Here is a 27,931-nt window from a genome sequence, read left to right as displayed (position 1 = left end):
TCACTTACGTGGTCAAACGTCTGGGATTTGTACTGCAATGACACGAGCAGCCACGGAAGAGCGGCGAGTCCCTGCAGCAGCAACAGGAACCCGGGGGTGCCACACTCTGCGCATCTGCAAGCTCCTGTTTGTAGCGCATGCCCCAGAAGAGCCTCCCCAGCACGGTGGTGGCCGCAGGACTTTGGAGGAGCTCCCTTCGTCTCTGCCTACCTGCCTACCACCGTCAATAATTAGCACACAGGTATATACCGAAAAGCCGAAAATCAATACAAAACATGTACGTTATTAGCACAAATAGATGACGTTGCTAAGGCTACTGTGAAAACCCAGGACTGTCCTGCGGGGCACGCTGGCACACCAGATGCCACCCCACCACCAGGGCAGCTGCCCTCCCACCCCACAGACAGCTACATTTTAAGAAATTCTCACAGGACAAAATTAGAAGACATGAAAATTTTTATTTTCAAAAAGAATGTATTTTTACATAAATCTACAACAGAATTCAAATGTAGAAAAAATAAACTATATTCAGGGATACAGCACTCAGCACAGCACAGCCCTCCCCGGAGTGGGCTTCCCCCCACCGGCAGAACGAGACTGCAGGAGCCTCACAGCCCCCGGGGTGCCCCACAGGAGGGCAGCTGCAGGTGGAGCTCCCCGAGTCTGTCACAACAGGCGGCAAATGCAGGGTGCCCAGACCCTGAGTGTCAAAGACAGAAATCAACCCATTTCATTGTGGCAACTCACTTTAGCCCAGGTCCCTCAACTGTACACCTCATCAGAAACAGAGGGGCAAGGGAAACCGTGGGACACGCATCTCCAGATGCCCAGGTAATCCCTCCTTCACCTCTGCCACTAGAGGACCCCCAGGAGAGCCCACCTGACAAACCCCCACCTCCTCCCTGGGCCGGTACAATCACAAAGCTGGAGGATTCACCCAGAACTCCAGGCCCTGACAGAGGCAGAGCTGGCTGGGCTCTGGGGCCAGGGCCATTTGCAGACCCAGTACCCAGGCTGGCTTTCTGGAGCACCACAGCCCACCCTGCCCCAAAGCCCTGCCCCATGGGCTGGCTTTGCATGGCAGCCCCCACCACAAAGGTCTCCACAGACAGGCTCAGGTTTCAGCCTCACTCCCCAAAGGCTCCCGCTCAGCTTCTGCCCGTAAACTGCTGTGCAGGTGAGCACCAGGTAGCCACGCGGCCAGGAACACAGGCAGGTGGGCAGGCGAGGGCTGAGATGACAAGGCTCTCGCTTAGCACCCAATCCCTTGAGGAGCCGCTCCTGGGGCTGCCAGGAGATGGGAAGCCGAGGGGCAGCACTGGCTCTGCAGCCCTCATGAGGCACATTAGTCCCACTGGCACCTGACCTGGAGTGAGGGATGCAGGGAGCCTTCCCATGCCACGGGTGTCCCCAACATCCCAACGGGAGCCCATCAGGAGCTTGGCTCCTTTGCAACTAAGAACCCCCACCCTGCCCCTCCCCCAGCAACACTGAGCACAGCCTACAAGGGGAGGCGTCTTCAGATAGCAGGTGCGGCCAGCCAGGGCGCCTCCTTTACTTCCCAGAGAAGGAAAGGGAGCCTTTCTCCAAGACGGCCACATAGTGATGCACTGCACAAGGATGCACTTCCCACAACTGTCCACAAAGCCCCACCTTTTTATTACAGTCTGTGGTGCTATTGTTGCAGGGACACTGGTGAGACAGACAGCAGCGCCGTGTGCGATGACCATGCTGCCATGCGTGGGCCACAAAAGGCTCTTTACACAGAAAACCACACGCGACACTGTGCTTTCCAGAAAGACGCAGACACCAGGAACGACTATAGCAGGAACAGAGGAGTCAGGGCCGTAGCCCGGGGCGGCTACGCAGCAGGGAATGGGGCGGCAGCTGTTGGGGCCACAATGGCGGTGACCAGCCACAGCGTGCACTGGGTCATGAATATCAACAAGATATAGAATGTTTACTGAAAAACACAACGCATGATAAATTGAACTTTACCCTTTTGTAATAAAAAATTAAAAACTTGTGTTGACTGTTTTGCACACAACAGGCTAGGAACTTTTCCCTAGACAGTGTTAGAAGAATTGGCAAGAAATGTCACCAGCAACTTTTAGAATCTTCCGGTGCTCTACACCTTCCGCTCAGACAAATCATCTTCCAAGAGGAGGCTCACATCCGGCCCCGTTCTGACCCCAGGCGCAGACCCGGGGGACCAGCTCGAGACACCATGTTTCTTGCCAATCCGGGTCAACTTCCTGACAGTCTCTCGCACAGAAGCAAAGGGACTTAGCAGTCACTCTTCCACAGTTTAATTGTTTTGTCATTTTCTAGCGCAGCAGAGGCAATGATATTTTCTGTTGGGTGACAAGCTGTTGAAATCACAACATCTGAAAACAAAGACACAGTCAGAAACAGAGCTGTCCCTATGCCTTGGGTTGTGGGTACCAACTCAGACTGAGCTCCACTGTTCCCCAAAAACTCTGGTAGCACCTATACACCACCCGGGAGGTCTCAGGGCAAGCACCCGCTGCCTACCCTCAACACGGGGGGCGAGGGAACAAGAGCCATTATCAGGGTGACATAGCGGGGAGGGTGGGCAGTGGGAGAAAGGCAGCAGGGAAAGCCATCCCGCCTGTAGAGCAGGAGCCCCCCATGACCCCACCAGCAGTAGCTCGGCACCCACAGGGAGGAACGTGGCAGCAAGACTGGCTGAGAGGCTGGCACGCAGGGATCCCAGTCAGACCATCCCTCGAGGTCCTCAGTCCTTTGTCGACCACATCCCTCTAGCACTCAGGACCCTGAGCCGCCCACTCACCTCCGCCCAACACTGCTGAGCCCGAGTGCCCCTCAGGGCTGGCTCTGTCACAACAGGACAAGTCCACCCCCAAAGCAGGGCAGTCAGATCTAACAGGCTGGTGCAAGGTCAGCCACATCAAAGGGTTTACAGCTCCTACATAAACCAAACAAACCCCAGAATGCCGGCGAGGACACAAAGGAAGGCCCAGGCCCGTGGAGCGTGAGCGCTGACACTGGGTGGTGGCACACTTGCAGGCTGGGTGAAGCTGCTCGCACGGAGGGAGAAGCGCCTCCCCAGATTTCCACAGGGGCTCCACACCCCTGCTGTCACTGGCCCAATGAGACATGGAAATGCAGGGGCCAGAGGGTGAGGGGGCAGCCAGGACTAGGGAGGGGGTGACCTAGGTGGCTTGGGAACTGGCACTGCCGCGGGGTCCACTTGGCTATGAGCAGCCAGGGTCTCTCTGGGAGAGAAACAGGTATCCCTGAAAGGAGCCAGAGCCTCTAGAATGGGGCAGCAATGACCTCACTGTCCTCGGCCCAGGAAACAAAGCTGGCCGCAAAGTGAGACAGGCTACACCACCTCAAGTCCCAGAGCCACATGCACTTCCAGACCAGAATGCCTGGCAGAACAGGAAGAAACAGGGTTCAAGCCAAGAGCCCTGGGTCTGAGTCGGCAGTAGCCCTGACCAGCTCCATGCCTTAGGCAAGAGCTCTTAGCAGCGGCTCCTAAATAGGGCCAGAGGAGGAAGAGGGCAGACAGCACCCAAGCAGACCACGCTTCACTTGCAGAACTGTCCCCACATAAACAGGTGCTCACCTGTGTGGCCTTGTAATTTCTGTACAATCTCTTTCGTCTGAAGGTTCCAGATGTAAACAAGGTTATCCTCAGAGCCAGACACAATCCACTAGGTAAGGACAAGCAGGGAAGATGGTGAGGAAAAGCAGGTCAGATCATGTGCGTGCGGAAGGGACAGTCCAGTTATGCCCTGTCCCAAGCCCACCTCACAGGTGGCTGCGGCACTGGACCCAACCAAAAGAGCCCTGCCCGCCCCCCTGCCAGGCAAGAGGCTTCCTCTCCAAGGGGTCCAGCCCCGCCTGCTCTACCCCAACATTGGCCTCCTTCTGAGAACCCAGGTGCCTGCCTGCCCCAGGGGAGGCTTCCAGGCTGGAAGACGTTTTCTCGGGTCACCCTTTTCTGGTCTGTGTGTGCTGCTGAGAATCTCCCCCGGTCTAAGACAGGAGCATCAAGACCAGGGTGGGTGTCAGGAAAACACACTCCCCTCTCTGCTGGGGCGGGTGGACAACACCCTGGAGCCAGCGCGTCCACCCAGAGACAACGTGAGCGCGCAGAGCTCCACCTGCCGGGTCCCGGCTCCCTCAGAAGGTACAAGCTAAGCAGTGCCAACAGCGCTCGACACCAGGCTGCCTGCCTCTGTGAAGGAGACGGACCTAGAAGCAAGTGGGACAAGGTGTCCGTGGTACCTGGCACAGTACACTTTGGTTAAAACACAGGAAATTCGTTTTGTGGGCACAGAAAAGCATCTCTGAGAAGAAAGCAACCTGTAACAGGCATGACCTCTCAGGAGAGGAAGCTGGGAATGGGCGAGACGCTTCTCGGTTATGGGAGACTCACCTTCCCGCCAGTAACAGAGAAATTGGCAAATATGCAGTATTTCTCATTCTTGTGGCCAGTGTATGTCTTCAGGCACTGAAATGGCAGGGGACAGGCTGGTCACAGAGTCGTGGTTCCCCTTGATTTGGGATAATTCTACATTCTAAGCAAAGTGTTTTATAAAACACTGACTACACTTAGTTCTGAAAAGCACTCTAAATATTATATGTACAAGCACAAAACCCACACGATCAACGCGTTCACTGGTAGACTGCCACCCTACAAATACCCAAGTCTTTCAGGAATCCGCACCAAACCCAGTGGCGATGGCTCTCTGAGCTCCCCTCCTTCGTCATCACCAGGGCCAGCTCTGTCCTCGCCAGGGGCTATGACCCAGGGACAGTGCCCAACTTGGGCCCAAGCTGGTGGGAGCTCACCTTCCCCTTGCTGTAGTCCCAGAGCTTCAGAGTGCTGCAAGACAGAAAGAGGGGTGAGGGGTATGTCCAGACGCGGCCCTTCTGTCCCCACGCCCAACTCTGCAGCCTCTACGTCACAGCCACCATCAGTGCCAGGTGCAAAGCCAGCAGGGGTGGAACCCTCTTCTCCTTCAGGGTAAGGAGGCCCTAAGGCCCAAAGTCCAGTGACTTGATGACCTGAGATTCTCAAGTATGTATAGTTCTAAGAGAGACTTTAACAGGAAGCTGATGGGTGCTATCATCCCTGACTCGGTCATCTTCAAAGGGGTAAGAAGTTCTCTTGGTTCTGGAAACATCCAGAACAGGTTTTACCACCCAACAACACAGCCCTCAGAGGACTGGGGCCGAGGCTGGGAGCCACAGGGCTGAGGGTGCACACATGGGAAGGGACAGCCCAGGAGGGCGTCAGCTTTGCGAGAGATAAGATCAAGGCGCTCAGAGGTCAGAACCAGAAACGGCCTTGGAGGCCCCCCACCTGCCCAGGCCATGGCCATGGCCACAGCCACAGCCACACAGTCACTCAACCAGAAAACTGACCCTAATTCCTCCTTTAGTCGGACCTGAGGTTCAGCCTCAGGAAAGAACGGGCAGGGGCCTGCCCTCCAGCCTAACAGCCCACTCCCCTGAAGCTGAAGCTCCAGCAGGAGCCTGGACCCCGTACCAAGCCCACGAGGTGCTCTCCAAAGGCTCACGCTGGCATCTCTGGTTGGGGAGGCCCCGCCCGCCCCGCAGCCCCATGCAGCACTCACTTGTCCAGCGTGGCCGCCAGGATGTATTTGCCGTTCGGGGAGAACTTCACAAAAGACACTGGGGGGTTGTCATCATCTGCAATAAAAACAGACAGGTAACAAACGGTGGGTACCGACAACTGGGCAGGGTACCCTCCCAGGTACACTCCCCGTCACCCAAATATGACATCTTAGTGAGGCTGCCACCACCTGTGCCAGCAGCACCACCCCTCGGTGCCCTGAAGGGTGGCCTAGCCACCGCACACCAGCCGTGAGCAGGTTCCTGACACCTCAAGCCCATGCCCTGGGGGCCCCTCGACACCAGGACTTTAGAAACACAGGCCTCCTCGGGCACTGGGCCATAGGCACTCTCAGGCATCCCCTGCCTCAGGGGATGGACATGATTGGAGAATCCACAGCTCAACACAGGATGACTCCACCAGCAGCAAAGAGAGCTGGGAAAGTCACCTCGGAAATTCTCCTTTAAGAAGTCATCGAAACAAGGGGCATTTGTGCCCGCAAGACCAACCTGTTTGCTGCATACCCACAGCTAATGCCCAGGCCTATCAGCTGGACCCACAGCCCTGGAGGCAGAGCAGAGCTGCTCTTTCTCACAGAGCTAAAAAAGTCAGAGTTTCCAGGAGGTGACAACCCATAACCCTCACAACGGGAGGAAGGTGTTTCCCCTCACCTGGGTGAGGAGGGAATCCCAAGGAAAGTGAGCCCCAGTGCAGGTCCCATCCCTGGGCCCCGTCAGAGTCCCCGAGCATGTGCAGGCACTGGTGTGTCCCGAGCACCAGGGAGGACGCGGCCCTCAGCATTACCACAACGGGGACGCCCGGCCTCGCCAGGCACCCGCCGTCTCTGCTCCCTCAGCCCGGTCACGTACACTGAAAAGGCACGGGAGGCATTGTGAGGCCATGCAGGGCCAGACCACAACACACAGCCAGGCAAGCCAAGGTCACGGCGAAGGCCGCGGGGGCTGGGCTCCCTTAACGCAGCTGATGGCAAGTGGCCCAACATACCTAACCCAGGCTGCCTGGACAGAGCATCACGGAGAACGCATGAGCCCACCTGCCTCAGTCCTTCAACGGTCTAACTCGCTAGACCTGAGGAGATGCCAATGGACAAACTGCTATACAGCGACCCCTCCCTATCCCCCGCCCCTGGCTCAGGGGCACACAAAACCACCTGTGCCTGGGCACGAATCCTGGTCCCTGCATCTGCTTCCTGTGGAGCTCTGGGCTGGTGAATGAGCCTCTCTGCAGGAGGAGGACACCCCTCCCCACAGGGTGGCAGTGACGGTCATGTGTACTCACATGACAGCGAGGCACACAGCTGAGCACAGGTGGCCCGGGCAGGGGACACCCGGGGCAGTGTGATCTTGCTCAGGAGGGATGCATGGCAAAAGGCTGGCCGCACAAGGCAGGAAGCTACAAAGACTGCCCTGGCGAGGGAACTCATGCTGAAGTCCAGGCTTCGAGCCTCAGAGATGCCAAAGTGAAAATGAGGCCCATAGGGTGGTGTCCTTACAACAGGACATTTGGACACACGGAAGCACCAGGGACACCAGTGTGAAGCCAGGGTAAGGCAGCATCTCTAAGCCAAAGAGAGGCCTCTAAAGCCTGAATGCGGCCTCCGGAACTCTGGGGAAACACATTTCTGCTGCTGAAAACCTCCCAGTCTATGGTGCTTGGTCTTAGCCGGCCCAGCAGGCTACAACAGACAGGGGACCAGGGGAGCAGGTGAAGAAGAACACAAAAGGGGGGGCCTCCCCACACATGGGTCCATCCCCCCATCCTTGCCACCCAGCTTCCCCCTCAAGGGGCAGCCCATCCCACACTTCTAACATAGGCCTTTCAAACATGAACACCCCCCAGATGAAAACCCTTCCACCCCCTCCTGCAGGCCCTGCAAGGGGCAGCAGAAACTCTGGGCCATCACAGACCCTCTGGCTACACTCTGCCCGGCAGCCGGCCTTCCCATCCAAGCCATGCCATATCCCTCCTTCCCCTCCTCCCCTAGGTGTGGAGTCCTCCGTGCTCCCAGGGCACCTCCATCCATCTCGGCAGCACCGGCAGCAGATGGGTGTGTATCAGGGCAGGTGCTCAGCCCCGCCTACTCAAGGAACAATCTGAGAGGCTGGCACGATAGCAGGGGCCTGAAGCCAGGAGGCGATGGGGGTGCCCAAAGGACGCCAGTGAGCGGCCAGAGTGAGGCCCGACAGCACAGGCTGAGGAGCCCCAGACTGGCCAGAGAGAAGAAAGGCCACGGCAGGAACATTTCACTCGAAGGAGCAACAGAGCCAGCAAGCGGTCAGAAGGAACTGGCGGGAAGGGTCGGACAAGGAGTAAGGTTCCTCCCGCAGGGGCAGGCCCAGGGCAGGAGGGGAGGATGAGCTAGTGAAGAACAGGGGCAGGGAACACATCGGGGCAAGAGCCACACTCACCGATGAGTGTCTTCAGGCACTGGCCAGAGGCGGTGTCCCAGATGCGACTTCAAAGCAAAGAGAACAAAAAAGTGTAAGCAGGCAAGTTAGGATGACTCGAGGGCTGCTGGGAATCAGATCTGTTTTCGGCCAAGCACGCCTTTCCTGATGTGTTTTTTTTAAAGTTATGCTTCACCCATTTAACAGTCATTCTCTTCTATTCTAGGGACAAAGACTAAACACTATACACACAAACAGAAACAGGCCACACATGCCACACACGCACAGACCGTGTGTGGGGACCGGTGGATCTCTCTCCCACAAGCCGTGGTTCACCCCAACACAGAGGGGAAGGCTGTCGCTCTCTCCACCTCCCTGGCCAAGGAGAAGGGCACCACAGCCCAGGGCTTCTCCTGCCACACACACGAGCAGGGAGAGGGAGCTTTTTGTTAAATAAAAATGTAAGAGTATTGAGAGTTTTCTGGACTATTCCCAGAAGGGGTGGGCCAAGCATTTACACTATTCCAATTCCAGGGTTTCTGTGATTTCTGCCCATACAGACACATTCTGGAAGCACAGCCCACTGTTAGCACCACACTTCCACCGCCAGCAGGGCACAGGCGGGACAGACGTGGGCAAACTGTTCCTCAAGCCCAAGACTCCATGGCCGCCATGCATGGTCCCTCCATCTCTTACCCATGGATAAGCCGGCCCCTGCGAGGGCCGCGGTGCACTCCACTCTGCACACCCCATCCTGTTCCACCCACACTTCAGTTATCCGGGACCGGACCACACCGGACCTCAGCCACATCAGGGTGTTAAAACCAGAGCGGCAACTCTCCTCCCAACTCTGCATCTCCTCCGTTCTCTCAGCAACAGTGCCATCCTGCGTGCAGTGGATCTTAAATTCACTGCCTCCAGCTCCACAAGCACTCACGGGACCTCTCCAGGAGCTCCCCGGGCCACGAGGGCCTGGTCTCCTAACCTCACACCACAAGTGTCCTCTCAGTTCCGCTTCTCGTGTCCTCCACAAGTCCTGCTCTTTCTCAGTAGCTGCATTCCTAAATATCTTAGCATTTTTGTCACTGTTAAACTGGGAACATTTTTCCCATCTTCTAATGGGCAATTCCCAGTATAAAGAAAAACAGTCCACTTTCAAGCCCTGATGGCAATAGATGCGAGATCACACCATGTAGCCAGCAGGGCTGGGGTTCCAGGCCCGGACTCCAGAGGTGACACGAGGTCTGGGTCCCACACTCACCAACTGAGGGACGTGTGCCTCAAAAGCAAGGCTGACAGTGCCCATGTCAGAGGGTTAAATGTCTGAAAAGCACCATGTCGGTGGCTTCTAAATTTTTTTTTTTTTGAGACAGAGTTTCGCTCTCATTACCCAGACTGGAGTGCAATGGCACGATCTCGGCTCACCGCAACCTCCGCCTCCTGGGTTCAAGCAATTCTCCTGCCTCAGCCTCCCAAGTAGCTGGGACTACAGGCTTGCACCACCATGCCCAGCTAAGTTTTGTATTTTTAGTAGAGATGGGGTTTCACCTTGTTGACCAGGATGGTCTCGACCTCTTTTTTTTTTTTTTTTTTTTGAGACGGAGTTTCGCTTTTGTTACCCAGGCTGGAGTGCAATGGCGCAATCTCGGCTCACCGCAACCTCCGCCTCCTGGGTTCAAGCAATTCTCCTGCCTCGGTCTCCTGAGTAGCTGGGATTACAGGCATGCGCCACCATGCCCAGCTAATTTTTTGTATTTTTAGTAGAGGCGGGGTTTCCCCATGTTGACCAGGATGGTCTCGATCTCTTGACCTCGTGATCCACCTGCCTCGGCCTCCCAAAGTGCTGGGATTATAGGCGTGAGCCACCGTGCCCAGCCTCAAAAATTTTTTTTTAAGATGGAATCTTGTTTTGTGGTCCAGGCTGGAATGCAGTGGCAGGATCTCAGCTCACAAAAGCACTCCACCTCCCAGGTTCAAGTGATTCTCCTCCCCCAGCCTCCCGAGTAGCTAGGACTACATGCCCGGCTGATTTTTGTATTTTTGGTAGAGACAGGGTTTCACCATGCTGGCCAGGCTGGTTTCGAACTCCCGACCGCATGAGCTACCCACCTTGTCCTTAAAAAGTGCTGGGATTATAGGCGTGAGCCACTGCACCCGGCCCATATCTACAAAGATGTGTATCTCTATTCAGTTTTCATACGACTATTGCTTTCATTTTCTTACATTAGCTAGAAACTCTCAACAATGCTGAGTACCACAGGAAACAGGCATGCCTGTCTCACTTCTGATTTCCACAGAAAGTTTTAGCGTGTCACCACATATGATGAAAATTACTGGTTACCAGTGAGTAGTCAACAATATTGGTCTATCTTGCTCACAGGGACCTTTAACACCATTCAGCTGTTGGTACAACTAGGTAACAGGCTTCCTGATGTTTGTGTTATAATCCTTTCATTATTTAATAGTGAATACTGAACTCCTTGGCTGTGGAAATTCCTTTCTGTGCATGAGGCTCAGAGGTCTACTACTTCCTCTGGAACCCTAGCATCAGTATGCACTAGTGAGCTGACCTCTCTGGTCTTCCTTTGGGACCAGTAATCAAAACTTAGGTAATGAGGTCATGCTAAATCCAAAGAAATGAACCAGGGAGCTCCCTCCCGTCTGTGATCTGGAAAAGTTTGGATAAGCTTAGCAGCTCAATATTTAACTGGATTCAAGTATAAGGTCACAGGGAATGATGTTATTTTTAGGCCTTCAATCCCTTTTTCCAGCCTCTTCCACAGTAGCCGGTCCCTCCAGGCACCATGCCTTGGGTCACTTTAGAAATGTGGACAAGCCTTGCTGCTGCAGCCTGAGGCCACTCAGCCTGGATGAGCTGCTTCCTCCTCCTGCAGTGTTTCCACTCACTTCCTATGTCTAATCTGGTTTATTTTGCTTTTTACGTTACAGGCGTAAAAGGTCTTAATCACCAGTCTCATCAAAGAACACACCTTACTTCATCAGGGTCCTCATTTGTTCCCCATTTACCCGATTTCCTCGGTATATTTCTGATTTTTTAAAAAGTTCTTAGAGCTGGGTCCATGAGTAATTTGAGACTGTCCCGTGCTCACTTCCCTGTTGGTGACACACACACATGGAGGGGCCAGGAGAGTGGCACCAGAGAGGCCCCGGCAGCTCCATGCTCCCCCATAGCTCACCCTGTGCACCCCATCCCTCTGGCTGTTCCCAAATTGTACCCTTTATAACAACCTGCTAAATGGTCAAGTGTAATCCATGGCTTTAACCATAGCCACTACTGGCCAATGTGGGGCTCCAGATGACTTCATTTTTGCCACAGCACATCCCAGTGACCTCAGCCCCAAATGCCCTCACAGTGCTGGAACTGCAGCTTGAACCTTGCAAGGTAATGGCCGGCAAGTGTGTGCTGCAGAGCCCATGGGAAGGCTGGTGGTCAGGTGCAGCTCTGACTCCGACCCTTTCCCACCAGACCCACCAGACCCATCTACTCAAGACTGATGGGGGACCATGCATGACGACTACAGCTGGGGCCGCTGGGGCCCCTGGGGACCCCCTGCCAACAGTCACTGCAGTCAGATTGGGAAACAGATTTCGAGTGTGGGTGTCCACCTGAGGGTTCCCTGCAGGAAGTCCTAGTAAGGTCTTCAATTTGGCCAGTATCTGCCACTGCCCCGCTCCTCCCTAGTGACCAATCTGAAGTTATTATGCTGTCTGCCCCACATCCAAAACACAGCCTAAACACTCCACTCCCACCACCGGCTCCCACCAGACACTTCGCTGAGTGCACATCTGCGGCTCCACTGCCCTGTCTCCTGAGGAGAGCTGGACACTGAGACTACCAAGTCCAAGCGCTACAAACAACGCCTGCTGAGACCTAGGTATGCTTTCTGCAGGAGGCTGTCCCTCTTCCTCCTGCCCTTCTCCATGCTGTCATCTGCTCAGATTCACCTGCCCGGGGTGGTGACACTTCCTCAGCAGGCACGACAGCACACTCAACATCCTCCCGGATCTGCATGGCGTTCCTCTCAAGGGGTTCAAACACCCATTCTCCATGAGCATGTGAAGTGCACGTCAATGTCTACATGGAGCTGAAGTCTGATGGAGGAGGCACTCCCTGACCCACCCTAACAACAGCCACATCCTCCAACGCACACTGCCCCGTCACCTGTGATGTCAACCTTGAAACTGCAGTGCATATCTGCTGAAGTGTCTGCAGTGTGGCCAGCAGCGAAGCTTCAGAATAAGGACTTGGGTCTTTCGTTACTGCTGTACCCCCAGATCCAGGAATAGGGCAAGAGCTCGCTCTCAGTAAAGACTCACTGATTAATGAAGAATGCTTTCACTTACCAGAGACCATCATAGCTACTTGAAACTATCAAGGATCCATCACGATTAAAATGAACCTAAGAATGGAGGAGGGAGAAGAGACAAAACCTTACTTTCAAGTCATGGACACGACGGCTTCTTACCTGATCTAAAAAAAAAAAAAAGCCTGAGATGTTTGTATTGTTTTCTTTTTTGTTGTTGTTCTTTGGTTTGTTTTTTCTTTAGTGTGTCGCCCAGGCTGGAGTGCAGTATCACAATCTCGGCTCACTGCAACTCCACCTCCTGGGTTCAAGAGATTCTCGTGCCTCAGCCTCCTGAGTAGCTGGGATTACAGGCATCTGCCACCACGCCCGGCTAATGTTTGTATTTTTATTAGAGATGGAGTTTCACCATGTTGGCCAGGCTGGTCTCAAACTCCTGACCTTGTGATCCGCCCACCTCAGCCTCCTAAAGTGCTGGGATTACCGGGGTGAGCCAACGAGCCCGGCCACGATATATTGTTGCAAAGAAACACACAACCAACAGTCCCACTCGGCCTCATACAAAGAGCAGCAGCTTCTATCTGCCTGCCCTGCTATGAGGGCAGCTTGACAGGGTTATCACCGTTAAGAGATCATCTCCCCTGGCTTAATAGGAATAAAACGAAATGATGCAAAGTCAGCAGAGAAGCCAAGATCCACTACCAGCAGAAGAAACAGCGCATAAGGCTACGGAAACAGGCCAAGGACAGCGTGGAGAGGAAAGCTGACAACACACAGAGGTCCTCCAGACCCACGGACTCCTGGTCTCAGCCCAGTAAAGACTGCTAATTCCTCAAAAAAAAAGAAGCTGCAAGCTGACAACAATCCCTTTCTTATAACTGATCTGCTTCAGTTTTTCCTCTTTTTTTCCAACTGAATCTTATAACAAATGGATTCAAAATCCACAATGTCAGGGGTCAGAGGTTCATCACAAATTTCTGTCATTTTTATTTGAGCTTCCAGACATTGCCATGTGTCCCCAGAGGCAAATCCACAGGCATCGGAGGCATCTTCAAGCAGCTACAGCAGAGGCCACTAGGCCCCAACCCCAGGACTTCTGATGTGACCAGTCCAGGCCGGGGCCCAAGAACATGAATTTCTAACAGGTGGCCGGGGCATACTGCCTGCTGCTGCGCCTGGAGAAGCACTAGGCTAGACTCTGCAAGAGCCCGCCAGCCATGTGCCACTGTAACTGTTTTAGCAGCTACATTAGAAAAGCTTAAAAGACAAGTGAAACTAGTTTGATAGCACATAACCCGATGTATCTAAAACATTATCTCAGCACAATCAACGCAGAAAGTTATTACAAGACACTTGATATTCTTTTTTTACACCAGGTCTATGAAACCTGCAGATACCTCACAGCCCTCAGCTCTGGGTCACCATGAAGCTGGCAGCCTCCATGCTGGGCATGTGGGTGCCATGGCCCTGGAAGACATTCTCCAGTAGACGCGGGGGTGAGTACTTGTTTCTGCTGACAGGCTGCTCCCGCTGGGCCAGCTGCTTCACTGTAATCATCTGGTCAGCAGCCTCTCAAAGTGCTTTTCTAACTCACAGTGATCAGTCTAACCACATTTACCCCTGCCTTTAAATCTGCAAGACAGTCTTTTATTAAGACCATTCCACTGGATGGTAGTGCGTCAACTGAAATCCCCAAAGCTCACAAGGCCAACTCCATGCTTTGCTTTGTTCGGCTTCTTCACCACATCCAAACACTACCCACCGGCAAACAGGGCCCGGCTCTGCCATCCCACCCACACTGAGGCACAAGGGGCAACACAGCCCATCCCCTGCATTCCAGCAGCAAGCTGCCTGAAAAGTTAAGTGCTAGGGAGAACTAGATAAGGCAGGCTGGTCTTGGTCTCACGGTGGCTTGCATCTGTAATCCAAGCACTTTGGGAAGGCGAGACGGGTGGATCACTTGAGGCCAGGAATTGGAGACCAGCCTGACCAACATGGCAAAACCCTGTCTCTACAAAAAATACAAAACTTAGTCGGGTGTGTTAGTAGTCTCCGCTATTCAGGAGGCTGAGGCAGGAGAATCACTTGAACCCAGGAGTCAGAGGTTGCAGTGAGCCAAAATCGTGCCACTGCACTCCGGCCTGGGTGACTGAGAGCCTCTCAAGAAAAAAAGAAATAGTTAAGAAACAGTTAAGGCAACCAGTCAGAACCCAGCTGGGGATGGCAAGACCCCTAGCAGAGAAGCACTCCAAGTGCTCTGGGGAGCCGACTTGGGCAGACAAGCACTAGCTGAAGCTCAAGGGCAAGAAAAACACAGGTCTCGGGTTCAACAAGGACGTGAGGGCTGTGGATGATGGGGTTCAGCAGTAGCCCTCGGCCAAGGAGCCCCAGCCAGAGAGGGCAAACCTAGACTGAGGAAGGACAGGGATAGGGGCAGTAAGCAGGGGGCCACATGCCTCAAAGTCTCTAAGGCTCCAACATGTACCTGTGAAAAAGCTAAACACATCCCGACTGCTGCATTTGCCCTTCCAACGCCATCCTGCAGAAACTGCCTCAGATGCACAGAAAGCCGTGCAAACAGGATCCCTCTCCACTGCTTTCTGTCTAAGTGAGAATTACAAATAAGCACCCACGAGAGGTGACAGGCAGAGTCCCTGCTCACACAGCAGGCCCACACCAGCAGTCCAAGGACACAGATGTGCGCATACATCAAAAGTGGCCCAGGCCGAGCGCAGTGGCTCATGCCTGTAATCCCAGCACTTTGGGAGGAGATCAAGACCAGCCTGGCCAACATGGTGAATCCCCATGTGTACTAAAAATACCAAATTAGCCAGGTGTAGTAGTGGGCACCTGTAATCAATCCCAGCTCTTCGGGAGGCTGAGTCAGGAGAACCACTTGAACCCAGGAGGTAGAGGCTGCAGTGAGCCAAGATCGCACCACTGCACTCCAGCCTGGGCAACAGAGCGAGACTCTATCTCAAAAAAAAAAAAAAGCCCCAAAACCTCTCTGCAGAGCAGCAGCTGTGGCACAGTACCAGTTATTTACAGGACAGGAATGAGCCACGCTGGCAACTACACACTGAAAAACAAAGCAGAAGACCACGGAGGGACAGACTTCCTCTCCTGGTAGCTGACCCAGGCGTGGCTCAGGGGACAGACGTTCTGCTTCCTACATTCACTCACCTTTTTAGTCTCTTTTCTAAGATACGGGGTCTCGCTCTGTCACCCAGGCTGGAGTGCAGTGGTGTGATCTTGCTCACCGCAGCCTCAAACTCCTGGGCCCAAGCCATCCTCCCACCCTGTCCTCCCAAGTAGCTGGGACCACAGGCTCACACCACCTTGCCTGGCTAATTTTTACTTTTTGTATAGAGATGGGGTCTCACTATGTTGTGCAGGCTGGTCTCAAACTCCTGGTCTCCAAGGATCCTCCTCCCTCAGCTTCCCACAGTGCTGGCGTCACAGGTGGGAGGCACGACACTCACCCTGGTTTGGTTTGTTCTTAATGAGCAACACCGCTTTTGTAGGAGAAAGATCCTACCCATCACCTACCAGTCCCACATGCAGCTCTCTTTTGCCACTAGGATGCTCACAGAATTCTTTCTTCCAACTTCAAGGCCACCAGGTGAACCCCTTTCTCAGGTGACTTCACAAGGGCTCATTTGTCAATCCCAGTCTGAAAGTGGCTCTGCTGTGACCCAAGGTGCCCCCTCGCACAGGGCCACGTGGCGCCATCCCCACGGCAAACAGCCTCCCCAGAGCAGTGACTCTGGGCCTGCAAAGGCCACGTGGCTGAACCCGCCATCCCGCCTCAGCCTGACACGCTATCTGTCCTGTCCATCTCACTTGGGCAAAGCCTTCCAAGGGTAAAAATACTTAAACCCCTTCACCGCCAAGATGACAGGAAGTGAAAGGGACATGGGCAGGCAGCATGGGACGAACGATTCCTTCCGCTTCTCGACGAAGGGCAGGCTTGGCCCTGAAACTACCTCATGTGCTTTGTTAACAAAAGAACCTTCTGGCCACTTTGTGAAATGGAGCAGTTTATGATACTGTGTCGTTTGACTCTAGGGCATTTGTTGCCAAGGCTGGAGTGCAGTGGCACATTCTCAGCTCACTGCAACCTCCGCCTCCTGAGTTCAAGATATGCTCCAGCCTTAGTCTCCCAGTAGCTGAGATTACAAGCACCCACCACCCTGCCTGGTTAATTTTTGTATTTTTAGTAGATGACATTTCACTATGTTGGCCAGGCTGGTCTCGAACTTCTGACCTCAAGCAATCCACCATGCCCAACCTCTCAGTCATTTGTTTTGCACAGTGGCATGGCAACAGCAAAATGGCAGGACATGTCCCTGTGCAGAGCCTGTTCTTCAGAGGGCTCCAGCTTCCAACAGTTCCCACAGGACTGGGTCATCCCTGCCCATGCAGTCAAAGCTAATTCCACTCAAAACCCACACTCCACCCCTGCTCCCACTCCCAGTGCCCTTCCCTGCCTGTACCCTTCTTGTCCCATGCATCCGTTCAAGGTACACTGCCCCCTGAATGCTTGTGGCCACCACCCCCACAGCCTGCTCGAAGGGCCCCATGGTACTCACCACAGGGCACTCCACTGACACCTCACCACCCCCTCGCCACCCCTCCGCTGCACACAGGACTCATCTCTCAGGTCCCAGCCTCCAGCCTGATTGCTTTAGACTTCGGCATAACAGCAGGAATCAGTTAGGCACAGGCCACACCCAGGCTTATGTCCACCAGGGAGACAGCTGGCCACATCTGTATCAGGGGGACGCACTGCCAACACCACCCCATCTGTGTCAGAGCAACTTACAGCCGAGACTGGATCCGAGTGAGCAGGCAAAGTCTTGAGGCACTTCCCTGTTTTCACATCCCATATCCTCACACTTTCATCAAACTGAACAAAAGGAAGAGATTCGAGTGACTTTTACAGGGAAGAGAGGGGACAAACCTCCCCGGAACCCAAGACCTCCCAGCCCCTCCTCCCCACAAGCAGCACAGAAGAGACGCAGGGCCTACCTGCCTTCTCCACGGTTGCTACAACCAAATTCAACAGCCCTCCCACATCGGTCACAACAGCCCCCAGGGAAGACACCAGGCCACACTTACGGATCCTGAGACAATAAGGTTGGACTGGGGATTGAAGTTACAGCAAAAGACATAATTACTGTGTCCCTTCAGGGTTTTTAGACACTTTCCCTAAAACAGAGTATTACTGGGATTATTCCAGTGGATCTTTCTGGAAACAACAGCACCAGATCACAGTCATCAATGCCTGACAGCTCAGAGCATGCCCGCCCACCCACCAGTGATTGGCTGATCCCCAAGTCCACTCAGTCTCTGCCCACCCACCCTGCCCCGATGCCCCGTGCCCCTGCAGCCAGTCTTCCCTAGAGAGGAGCACTGAGTGTTGCTTACCGAGCTCACGTCCCATATCTTCAGGGTTTTGTCATCTGAGGCGGAAACAAGAAGGTTAGAATCTGACGACCAGGCTACATCGGATATTCCCTTGGGGAGAAAAAACAGGGTCAGTAACTTGGACAGAGCAACTTGGACAATAAAAGGACAGAATAGGACCTGTGGGCAAAATCCCAAACATCCCCATTGCCCGCAGGAAATCCTCTTACTAGCGTTAACCTTACAAGACACACTGCAGGGGAGGAAAACAGCAGGCTTTCTGCAGCTCTGCCAGCCTCACAGACACTCATCTGGGGAAGTCAAGTGTATCTGGCGTTAAACAGAATATTTGGGAGGCTGAGGAGGGTGGATCATGAGGTCAAGAGATCGAGACCATCCTGGCCAACATGGTGAAACCCTGTCTCAACTAAAAATACAAAAATTGGCTGGGTGTGGTGGTGCACGCCTGTAGTCCCAGCCACTCAGGAGGCTGAAGCAGGAGAATCGCTTGAACGCAGAAGGTAGAGACTGCAGTGAGCTGAGATCATGCCGCCACTACACTCCAGCCTGGCAACAGAGCAAGACTCCATCTCAAAAAAAAAAGAGAGGAAAAAAGGGGGGAAAATTTAAACCTGAACCCACCGTTCTCAAAATGGCCCTGACCACTTGCTCACTGGAGCTACTGTTCAATAGTCAACTTCATCGCACAGGGCTGAAACTTACCAGCTTGTGACCAGATATGGTTTTCTCAAATTTCCCATCATATGCGCCCCAAATTTTAATGAGTTTGTCAGCAGCTGAAAGAAAACAAAAGGATCTGAGGCTAGGAGCAGGCCACAGTTGTCCTGTCATCCATAGTCCAAAGCCTGGGCTTTTCCCACATGATCCCCTGGTGATCAGCATGAACCCCACGGCTCAGAACCCATTCAGCGCACCCACGTGCCGGAGATGACCAGCCCCCTTCTCCTCCCTCCCCAGGCCCACAGGCAATTTCAACCAGCACTGAGGTCACAGTTCCAGGAGGAGACACATCACCCGCTGCAGCCTGGAGCAGGAGGTGAGGAAGCAAGCCACCCCCTCGATGGTTTCTGGTCTGCAGCTCAGACCGCCTCTTCCAGCAGCTAAGGGCCTCAGTGCTACGTACATGAACTCGCCAGCCACTCTCCATTCGGGCTGAATTTCACTGAGGACACCGCTTTGGTATGGCCAGCAAGTGTAAACTTGAGAGCATAGTTTGGCTTCACGGGTGTAGGCTGCGGGAAAGATCAGTTAGCACAAAGTCACCACCACTGTGCATTCCACTCGTGACCAGTTTGGATTCAGCTCAGATCTTTATAGCTCCGAAACCACATGACCAGTGCCTTCCATCAATTTCTTTGTGGCGTCACTTTTCAAATGGAACAGATCTAAATCTGAGCCCACTATTTCCCCCTAAGACCTCCAACAGCACCAGCCAAGCCAGAAACGTCTGAGGTCCCCTCAAGGCAGGACCCCACCTCAAACCCACCTCTGATCCTGCTACAGCACAGGAGGCCCCTCCAGCCCCGACCTTGGTCCAGTGCACCCCACCCCCACCTGCCCTGAAACAGAGGCCCTGCTCCCTTGGCTAAAGGTCTACAAGAGGGTATGCAGCTCTGCCTGCGCATCAGATCAAAGCCGGGGTGGGGGAAATTATGAAGAGATGTTTTCTGGGTCTTACAGAGACTCTTACAATCAGGACCAAGTATGTATTTTTGATAAGGCCTCCCTCCTCCAGGTGACAGATTTGGGATCCCTGAAACAGCAGGTCACAAGCATTTGTCAGGTATGTGGTCAGGAAATAGAAACTAGCAGTGACCTTTAACTGAGTAGGGAAGGCTAGACTTAGGAGCGTGAAAGGTTTCCAAGAATCTCTAAGCGTTATTTGCCCCCCAAAACACCCACATGGCTCCTGGGCATGCACCTTGCTCTGAGTGGCAGAAGACGAAGGGGTCGGCTGTGCTCTGGCGGCCTCAGTCTCAGGCTTCTTCTCCTCCGTTGCCATGGCTCTGACGCTGGTCACACAGGGGATGTGGATGGAGAGTCCCAGTGACAGAGGCAGTCTGCCGAGCAAGATGCAGAACAGGGGGCCAAGGCCAAGAAACAAACCATATTTTTAAAAATGGATTTTCAGGAAAAAGGATTTAAAGGAAAACATTTGACTACCAATTGAGCCCTGTAGCAAACAAACCATTCCAAATTGAGAACCCTATTAATTACCCAAAGTCCTTGCTAATACTTTCTAGCTGCTCTGCTGAGACACCTGCTCTCGTCACTTTTGTAATCATCAAAGACCCCACCCTTAAGGGTGCTTCCTATTTTGTTGTCCAGAAGTCTGTAGGAATGCAGCAGTTTGTGCAAACAAAATGCAATTTTCTTCAAAGAGCCCTGGACACGGCTGGGCGTGATGGTTCATGCCTATAATCCCAGCACTTTGGGAGGCTGAGGCAGGAGAATCACAAGGTCAGGAGCTTGAGACCAGCCTGGCCAATAAGGTGAAACCCCGACTCTAGTAAAAATACAAAAAAAAAAAATTAGCCAGATGTGGTGGCACGTGCCTGTAATCCCAGGAGGCTGAGATAGGAGAATTACTTGAACCGGGAGGTGGAGGTGCGGTGGGCTGAGATCGCGCCATTGCACTCCAGCCTGGGCAATAAGAGTGAACTGTCTCAAAAAAAAAAAATAAAATAAAGCCCTGTACATATTATAAAAAGAACAGCAAAAGGTTTCCTGACAGTAAGCTAACATGCCAAATGACAGAAGATGGCTTCAGGGTGCAGAAGTTTGGGAGCACAGCCAAATCCTAAAATGCACCCACTGATGCAATCACATTCACAGCCAAGCTTGAAGGCACCCAGCGGTCTGCGCCTCAAGGGTGGGCTCCGGTGCCTCCATGCACAGGCTGCAGGCACCAAGCTGCCTTCCAGAATGCTAACAGCTCACAGGCCTCGCCCCCAGTGAGGAGCTACAAAACTCAGCAAAGAGAGCAGAGCGAGCCAGAGCCAGCTCTGCCTGCTGGAATTCCCACAACCTGCCTTCTGGAAAAGCAGCCTCAAGTACACCAGGGATATTCTACGAGCAAGACCAACATGCAAGGGAATGAAAAAAGACTGTTTCAGCTTGACAATAAAATTTACCCAAAATCTCTCTAGTAAGCAGCTAGTTTCCTCCATCTCGAGAATAGATCCATTACTTGAATACGTCTCATAAAAGCACAACAGGTTATTCTGAAAGGAGGCACAGCATCACTAAAAAAGCAAGCCACTGAGACATGCTTGCAAATACCACTGGCCATCAGAATTCTGGAAGCTAGCACCACCATCCATCTAACGAGTTTACACACTGTACGTTCTAGTTTGCAGCTTGAAACCGAAATCTTGCAAGGCTGCTTGTAACATTAAGGTGAAACGGAAGGCATCAAAAAGAGTCTCAAAGTCTTGATGCAAGAGGAAGGCAGAGAAACTACAACACCCACTTTCCAGAAAACAGGTGTGGCCACAGATCCATTTCGCCTGCAGCAAAGATTCCCTTCGAAAGGATGGATCACGATGCATCTAAAGCCTGAGCATCACACACTCTCACACACACACATACACACACACACACACACACACACACACACACACACGAGTGGGGAAGGGGAGGGGCAGGCCCTGTAGAGCTGCCCAGAGTACAAAGTGCCAGTACAAAGCCAGTCCTCGGTAAATGCCGGCTACATGGTGCTTGTCATAAGTGCAACCTGGCCATGGCAATTTAACCCAACTGCTGCCTTCTCCCTGGCACGCTGGACAAGTACAAGGAGAGGGAGGAGCTACGGAAATCCAAGCAAAAAGCTGCAAAGTCCACTGCAAAGGTCCTAGCCGGAGACAGCCAAGTCAGGGCAAGAGCTGAGTGAAGTGTGGCCGTTCCCTACCCAAGTGAAACACCAGAGGAACAGAAGGCAGAACCGGCAGCTCAGAGGGCCGAGCAGCTCCAGTCAGCTGTCTACTCACCTAGGTGAGTCCAGATGCCTGAAACACCCTCAGGCAAGGCGCAGCAGACTGGCGGTCTTACAAAAGGAGCTCAACCCCTCCCAGCTCAGGCCCACCCACCCCACCCTTTGGGCTCTAAAAACATTAACAAGTAAAAGAAACAAAGAAACAAAAAAAACCCTTAACTTTAACATGCCTTTTAAGAATAGAGTTTCTTGACACTACACACCCACCAATTTCTACCTCAGTGGTGGGGTCTAGGCTTGAAATTTTCTTTTTTTTTTTTTTTTTTGGGTCGAGGCTGGAGTGCAGTGGCAAGATCTTGGCTCATTACAACCTCCGCCTCCGGAGTTCAAGCGATTTTCATGCTCAGCCTCCAGAGAAGCTGGGATTACAGGCGAGCACCACCATACCCGGCTAATTTTTTGCATTTTTAGTAAAGACGGGTTTTGCCATGTTGCCCAGGCTGATCTCGAAGTCCTGAGCTCAGCAATCTGCCTGCCTCAGCCTCCCCAAGTGCTGGATTACAGGTGTGAGCCACCACACCCAGCCCAAAGCTTGGCATTTTCATAAACACCCAGGAGTTTCTGTGAAGAATCACTTTAAGGGAACAGGAAGGTTGGCGACTTGATGCTGAAAAAGTGGGGGCCAAGAAGGTTCCATGCACGGTGATGAGGAGTTGACCGCCCCCGCCCAGGTGCGGCCTGGCTCCTCCTAGCAGCTGCTGCTTTTCATCCAGGTAAGCCTGACCACCTGAAGCCCAGCAACTAAAGCTCAGTATGCTCTCCTGGGCTGGATGCCACTGGCGGATTCCGGAGTCCCTCAGTCCCCAAGGTGGAGCCCAGGAATCGGCCTGCGGCATGCTGTCCAAGAGAGCATGCTGCGTGCAGACCGGAATGAATGTGCATCCCAAACAGCAGCCAGGTGGCCGGCCCGACAGCGGTGGGAACCCGGCGCTGCGCATCTCAGGTCCTGGACGGGCTCCCGGCCTGGGTCCTTCGCTTACCCATCTGTCTTCCCCACCGGCTAGCACCGCACCTGCCCAGGTCACAGCGTAAGCATTTGGGAGATAGGAAAACAGACCTGGGTAGCTGGAAACTTGCCTGCGAGACAGCAGGGAGGGTCGTTAGCGGGAAGTAACAGCCCAACCTCCGTCTAGTCCGGGAACGTAACCGCTCAAGATGGCTCTCGCAGACCGGCCAGGACTGGTCTGCGGCCCCGCGCGAGGAGGAGCGGGGGACCCTCCGTTCAGGAGCGAGGACCCGAACCCCAGGACCCCACCTAGCGAGGTGCAGCCTGGCTGCCTCCGGTTGGAGTGAGCGGCGGGAGCGGGCTGGGGCGTTTCTACGAAGGGAAGCGCCACGTCCGGGGACTGACTGGCTCGTGGGTCTGGTCCTTCCCTGGAGATGGAGGAAGAGGAGCGATGTGAGGCCGGGCGCGCCGCCGAGGGAGAGGCCCCAGTACCGGCGCTCGGGCCTTGTCAGCGGCCCGCCAGGGAATCGGAGGTGGGAGCGCCGGTGGGGGCGGGCGGGGTGCAGGGGCCTGCGCGCGCGGCCGTCCACCGAGGAGCCCGTGAGGGGGTCCCGGGCGGGGCCGCCGCAGTGGGGGTAGCGCCGGGGGCTGGGCCTGGCCGGAGGCCCGGCAAGGAACACGTGCGGCGGCCGGGGACGATGTGAGGGCTTCTGGCGCCGTCCCACTCCCCGCCTCGTGCCCCCCGGGCCGGGCGGCTGCCCACTTACCTGTCGGGCCGCGGCGGCGGGGCCGGGCGCTCGGGACGTCGCGTCGGCCGCCTCCTGGGCGGGAGCGCGGACTCTGCGCGACAAGGCGGCAGCTCCGGCGGGCGCCAGGCGGCGGGGGCGCAGTGCGCGTGCGCGAGGGGAGGGGGCGTTGTCCAAAGGCGGGGCGAGCGCACAAAGCCCGCCTCTCGGAGAAGCGCTACGGGCCGCGGCTGCGGCCAGAATGCCTCGGGCAGGCCCAACGCTTTAAAGGAACCGCGCCGGGAGCACGCTTCCCGCTTTAAAGCTTTAATCCCGAATTCAGCTGCCGCAGGCCCTTCTAATGCACTTCCTAAAAATGGAAGTATAATAATACATACAGGAAAGTGCTAGTGTGCTCTCGCGTTTCCAAGACTGAGTACGCCCTGCACACTGGGACCAGAGGCCCTCCGGGACCCGCGCAGGTGGCGTCGCCTGGCGTTGTCCCCGGAATCGAGGCGGACCGGGGCACCTCCCCGGGCGACCAGGCCCCTTCTGGATCATCGCCGGTACGGATGACAGCGGCAGTGGGCGTTTGGAAAGCACTTGGGGCCGCGCCCGGGCGCAGTGCCCCCCATGTGGCCGCCTACCCTGGGCGGGCAGGACGACTCCGGCCCATTTAGAAGCCCCAGAGCCTGCGCGTTCACTGAGCTCGGAAGCCCGGGCTGCGCCTCCCCGCGGGGCCGGCTGCTCTTCCCGCCTCTGCTGGCACAGAGCCAGCGGTGCGCGCACCTGCTCCTCCCCAGCCCCGCGGACTGGGAGAGCCGCGTTGGAGACACCCGCGCCCGCTCCGCAGTGCGCAAACTCACTTTGCACAGGGCTCTCTGGGGCCAACCCTTTCCTCCTGGGCGGGTATTTTCACCTACGGGTACAAGGGGGTGGTCCCCAGAGGAGGACCCCGGGGCCTAGAAGGTGAGGCCCGGTCGTCTAGCCCTGACTACTGTGCATTCTCGCCTCCTGCTTCACTTCTTAGAGCCTTGGAGGTAGGTACGGCCTCCCTACCCGCTCAACTAGGCCTGTGGGAAGAATAACATGCAGTCACTTATTCTCCAATTTAAAATGGGAACACAGAATATGACACAGGAACCCGTGCAAACAAAGGGACAGAGCATTTGAAATAAAAATGTCCGGGGAGAGTGAGGTGTGCGCTTGTCAGAAAGGCTGAACCGAAAGACTGGCAGATGGTCTGGAATCCCCTTCCCAGGAAGGACACAGAAGGGAAGGTTCCTGTGTGGTCCGGCAGGGCTGCGTGTGGATCTGTGTGCCCAAAAGGCCTGGTCCCTTGGGCCAGGTGCCCTGGAGCATGGAACAGTGACTGTCACAGGTTAGCAAACCAAGCTCGGATGAAGGCCATCTCCATTCCGTCCACCTGGCTGCCTGGGCCAGAATCCCCGCCCATCACCTGCTGTTCTCCCCCACACTGCTTCAGATCTCAGATCCATCTACTTCTCCCCACCCCTCCCCACCCTAGCTCCCACCTGGCTCTTTTCCAAACCTCCAGACAGAGAAACTCCTAAAATTCCAGCTCTCATCCGTCAACTCCCCAGTTTAAAACTCAGAACCAGCTTCCCCCTGCCCTAAATTCCCTAATTCCCACTGCCCAATGCTGCTAAAGTGTTTACCAGACCCCGCCTCCTCTTCCAAATTAGCACCGCCTCCCAAACTGCAGCCCTGGTTCCAGCCCCAAAGCAAAAGTATTTCCAGTCCTTCAGCCCTCCGGGCAGAGCAAAATAAGGGACTGGCTCACAGAAGCCTCAGAACTCAAACCAGGTTCCCAGCCACCCCACCCTCAGGAGATAGAGCCTTCTAGTAAAAATGAGAAACTCCTCTAACCCTGTTCAGCGTTTTTGCAATCCACCCTGCAGTCATAGCTAAAATTCTGAACCCGGCCAGGCAGGATAGCTCACGCCTGTAATCCCAGCACTTTGGGAGGCCAAAGTGGGCAGATCACCTGAGGACGGGAGTTCGAGACCAGCCTGACCAACATGGAGAAACCCTGTCTCTACTAAAAATACAAAATTAGCCGGTTATGGTGGTGCATGCCTGTAATCTCAGCTACTTAGGAGGCTGAGGCAGGAGAATCGCTTGAACCTGGGAGGCGGAGGTTGGGTGAGTCGGTATCAGGCCACTGAACTCCAGCTTGGGCAACAAGAGCAAGACTCCATCTCAAAAAATAAAATAAAATAAAATAAAACAAAATTCTGAAACCATATAACGCCAGCAAGGAAGAGCAATTTAACAAAGGCAAGAAATTTGCTTTACTAAGTTTTAAATCCTTTTATATCCTACCCAAACTGTTGTCGGGCTCAGGAAAAAATATTACAAGTGAAAATAGAAGGGAAAACAAGAATCACAGAAGAGGGGAAAAAGCACGAAGATTTCTTTTTCCAAATATTAACCAGGCTTTAGCCACCAGGAGTGAATTTGAAAATAGAACTGCTTCTCTGAACAATTTTTTTTTTTTTTTGAGTCGGAGTCTCTCCCTCTTGTCACCCAGATGCAGTGCAATGACACTATCTTGGCTCGCTGCAACCTCCACCTCCCATGTTCAAGCAATTCTCCTTCCTTAGCCTCCCAAGTAGCTGGGATTACAGGCACTTGCCCCCACGCCTAATTTTTGTACTTTCAGTAGAGATGGGGTTTCACCATGTTGGCCAAGGTGGCCTCGAACTCCTGATCTCAGGAGAACTCCTGGCCTTCTCTAAACAATTTTTTTAATAAATATAACATTTTGGCGGGTCCCAGTGGTCCATGCCTATAATCCCAGCACTTTGGGAGGCCGAGGCAGGCAGATCATGAGGTCAAGAGATCGAGACCATCCTGGCCAACATGGTGAAACCCATCTTTACTAAAAATACAAAATAATTAGCTGGGTGTGGTGGTGGGCACCTGTAGTCCCAGCTACTCAGAAGGCTGAGGCAGGAGAATCAATTGAACCCAGGAGTCGGGGTCGCAGTCAGCGGAGATTGCGCCACTGTACTCCAGCCTGGCGCAAAGCCAGACTTCATCTCAACAATAAATAAGTAAATACAACATGTCTAGCAGGTTTCTCTTTACCCCAACTCAAGGATCTCAGGTCAGCCTGACAGTCCAAGTCTGCTGGGCACCCTCCCCACCTGGCTCTCCTTCCCAGGGCACCCCTGACCACCCAGTGCCCACTTGGGCCTCCCGGAACCTGGTGAGTCTTCCAGCCCGCAGCTCCTCCAGAGCGAAAATATTTTCCACTGTAATTCCTGGGTCAGTGTCCCCTGGGTCTGGCGGAGCTGAGCCTAGCCCTCATCACAGACAGCACTCTGGGCACTGGCTCAGGAGGGTGGGGTGACGTGGCACCGACACTTGTGTGCCCTGAACACAGAATATGACACAGGAACCCGTCAGTGTGTTACATTTAGTACCTCCTTGCGCCCTCCCAAGAGGCCTGTGATGTGATGCCTTTATTATCTCCTTTTTACAATGAGGAAACCAAAGCTCAGAGAGGTTGAAAAGCTGCCACAGACCCACAGCCTGTGGGCACAACCAGGGAAGTGAGCCCTGGCTCAAGGCAGGACCCACATGCCTGCCAGTTCACCTTTAATGCTGCCGGGAGTGGGCTCTTCAGAGACGGCATCTGTGGGATCAGGAGCAGGCAGCGTGGCTCTATGGTAGCAGCAGGGCTGAAATGCGGAACTTCAGCCTTATAGGACTTGGGACTTTCAAAGAACCCTGCTGTCACCTAGGGACGAGTATTTCCTTGGGGACAGTGGACTACCAAACTTGGAGAGCAAGGGCTACCAGCCAGTGATGGAGACAGCCCCTGGCGGGATGTGGTGTCCTCGAAGCAGGCAGCTGGGGAGCACTGGCCCCTTCCTAGCCAGCCCAAAACTTTGGGGGGCAGCGAATTCCGATGGCACTTGATTTGGGAGGGTGGTGGAAGCTGAGGGATTGGGAATGCCCAGGACCTAGGGTTTCCCGGAGCTGCTGATCAGCTTTCCAGGCTGGCAGGCCACATTGGCCTGGCCACCATTCAAGGAGCTGCTGCTGCTGCTGCCTGGAGCCCTAAGGCTGCTGCCAGCCCAGGTCAGTGGGATTTTATGTCAAATTCCTTTTCCCACGGTAACTATGCCAGGGCAGCCTGTTGGGGGATTTATGTCACTATTTCCCCATCCCCAGGACCTCCCCAGGGGCCCATCAGGGTCTTCACCTGACAGCTTTATCCTGATTGGCCACTCTCAACCCCGGTGTCCAGAAAGCTGCTTCCAGCCCCCACTATACCACTATCCTTTTCTTCCCCTGGCCCTAGTTTCCCAGCACAGAGGAAGCAGGGTAGACCAGAGGATCCCATCTTATTCTTGACATGGACTGTGCAGTTTCTTCCTTGTGTCAGATTCTCTCCGTCCACTCCGTTCTGCTTCCCACCAGCCTCGTTCTCCCT

At 54.3% G+C, this 27,931-nt stretch overlaps 1 protein-coding gene across 3 annotated transcripts; it reads right to left on the bottom strand.

Moving 5' to 3' along the window:
• Positions 1 to 438: 438 nt before the first annotated feature.
• On the bottom strand, positions 439 to 23,631 carry WDR5 (WD repeat domain 5). 3 transcript variants are annotated; one of them, XM_078331278.1, is made up of 15 exons: positions 23,506 to 23,631; positions 22,850 to 23,166; positions 19,720 to 19,858; positions 18,922 to 19,030; positions 18,501 to 18,574; positions 17,799 to 17,888; positions 17,490 to 17,579; positions 17,194 to 17,277; positions 12,409 to 12,464; positions 8,065 to 8,111; positions 5,637 to 5,712; positions 4,849 to 4,882; positions 4,433 to 4,507; positions 3,617 to 3,704; positions 439 to 2,387 (listed from the first exon to the last, which is right to left on the bottom strand). In XM_078331278.1, exons 3-15 carry the CDS (start codon positions 19,798 to 19,800, stop codon positions 2,287 to 2,289), a joined length of 1,005 nt encoding a protein of 334 aa, XP_078187404.1. In that variant the 5' UTR covers positions 19,801 to 19,858; positions 22,850 to 23,166; positions 23,506 to 23,631; the 3' UTR covers positions 439 to 2,286. The 3 variants fall into 3 exon arrangements, with proteins under 3 accessions (XP_078187404.1, XP_078187407.1, XP_078187411.1); XM_078331281.1 differs by having other exon boundaries at positions 22,870 to 23,166; XM_078331285.1 differs by having other exon boundaries at positions 23,048 to 23,166.
• Between the last annotated feature and the right edge of the window lie 4,300 nt (positions 23,632 to 27,931).

The sequence above is a fragment of the Callithrix jacchus genome, chromosome 1 (assembly GCF_049354715.1).
Source record: "Callithrix jacchus isolate 240 chromosome 1, calJac240_pri, whole genome shotgun sequence".
Taxonomy (NCBI): Eukaryota; Metazoa; Chordata; class Mammalia; order Primates; family Cebidae; genus Callithrix; species Callithrix jacchus.
Note: the sequence above shows the minus strand (reverse complement) of the source record. Positions and strands in the feature narration are given on the sequence as shown.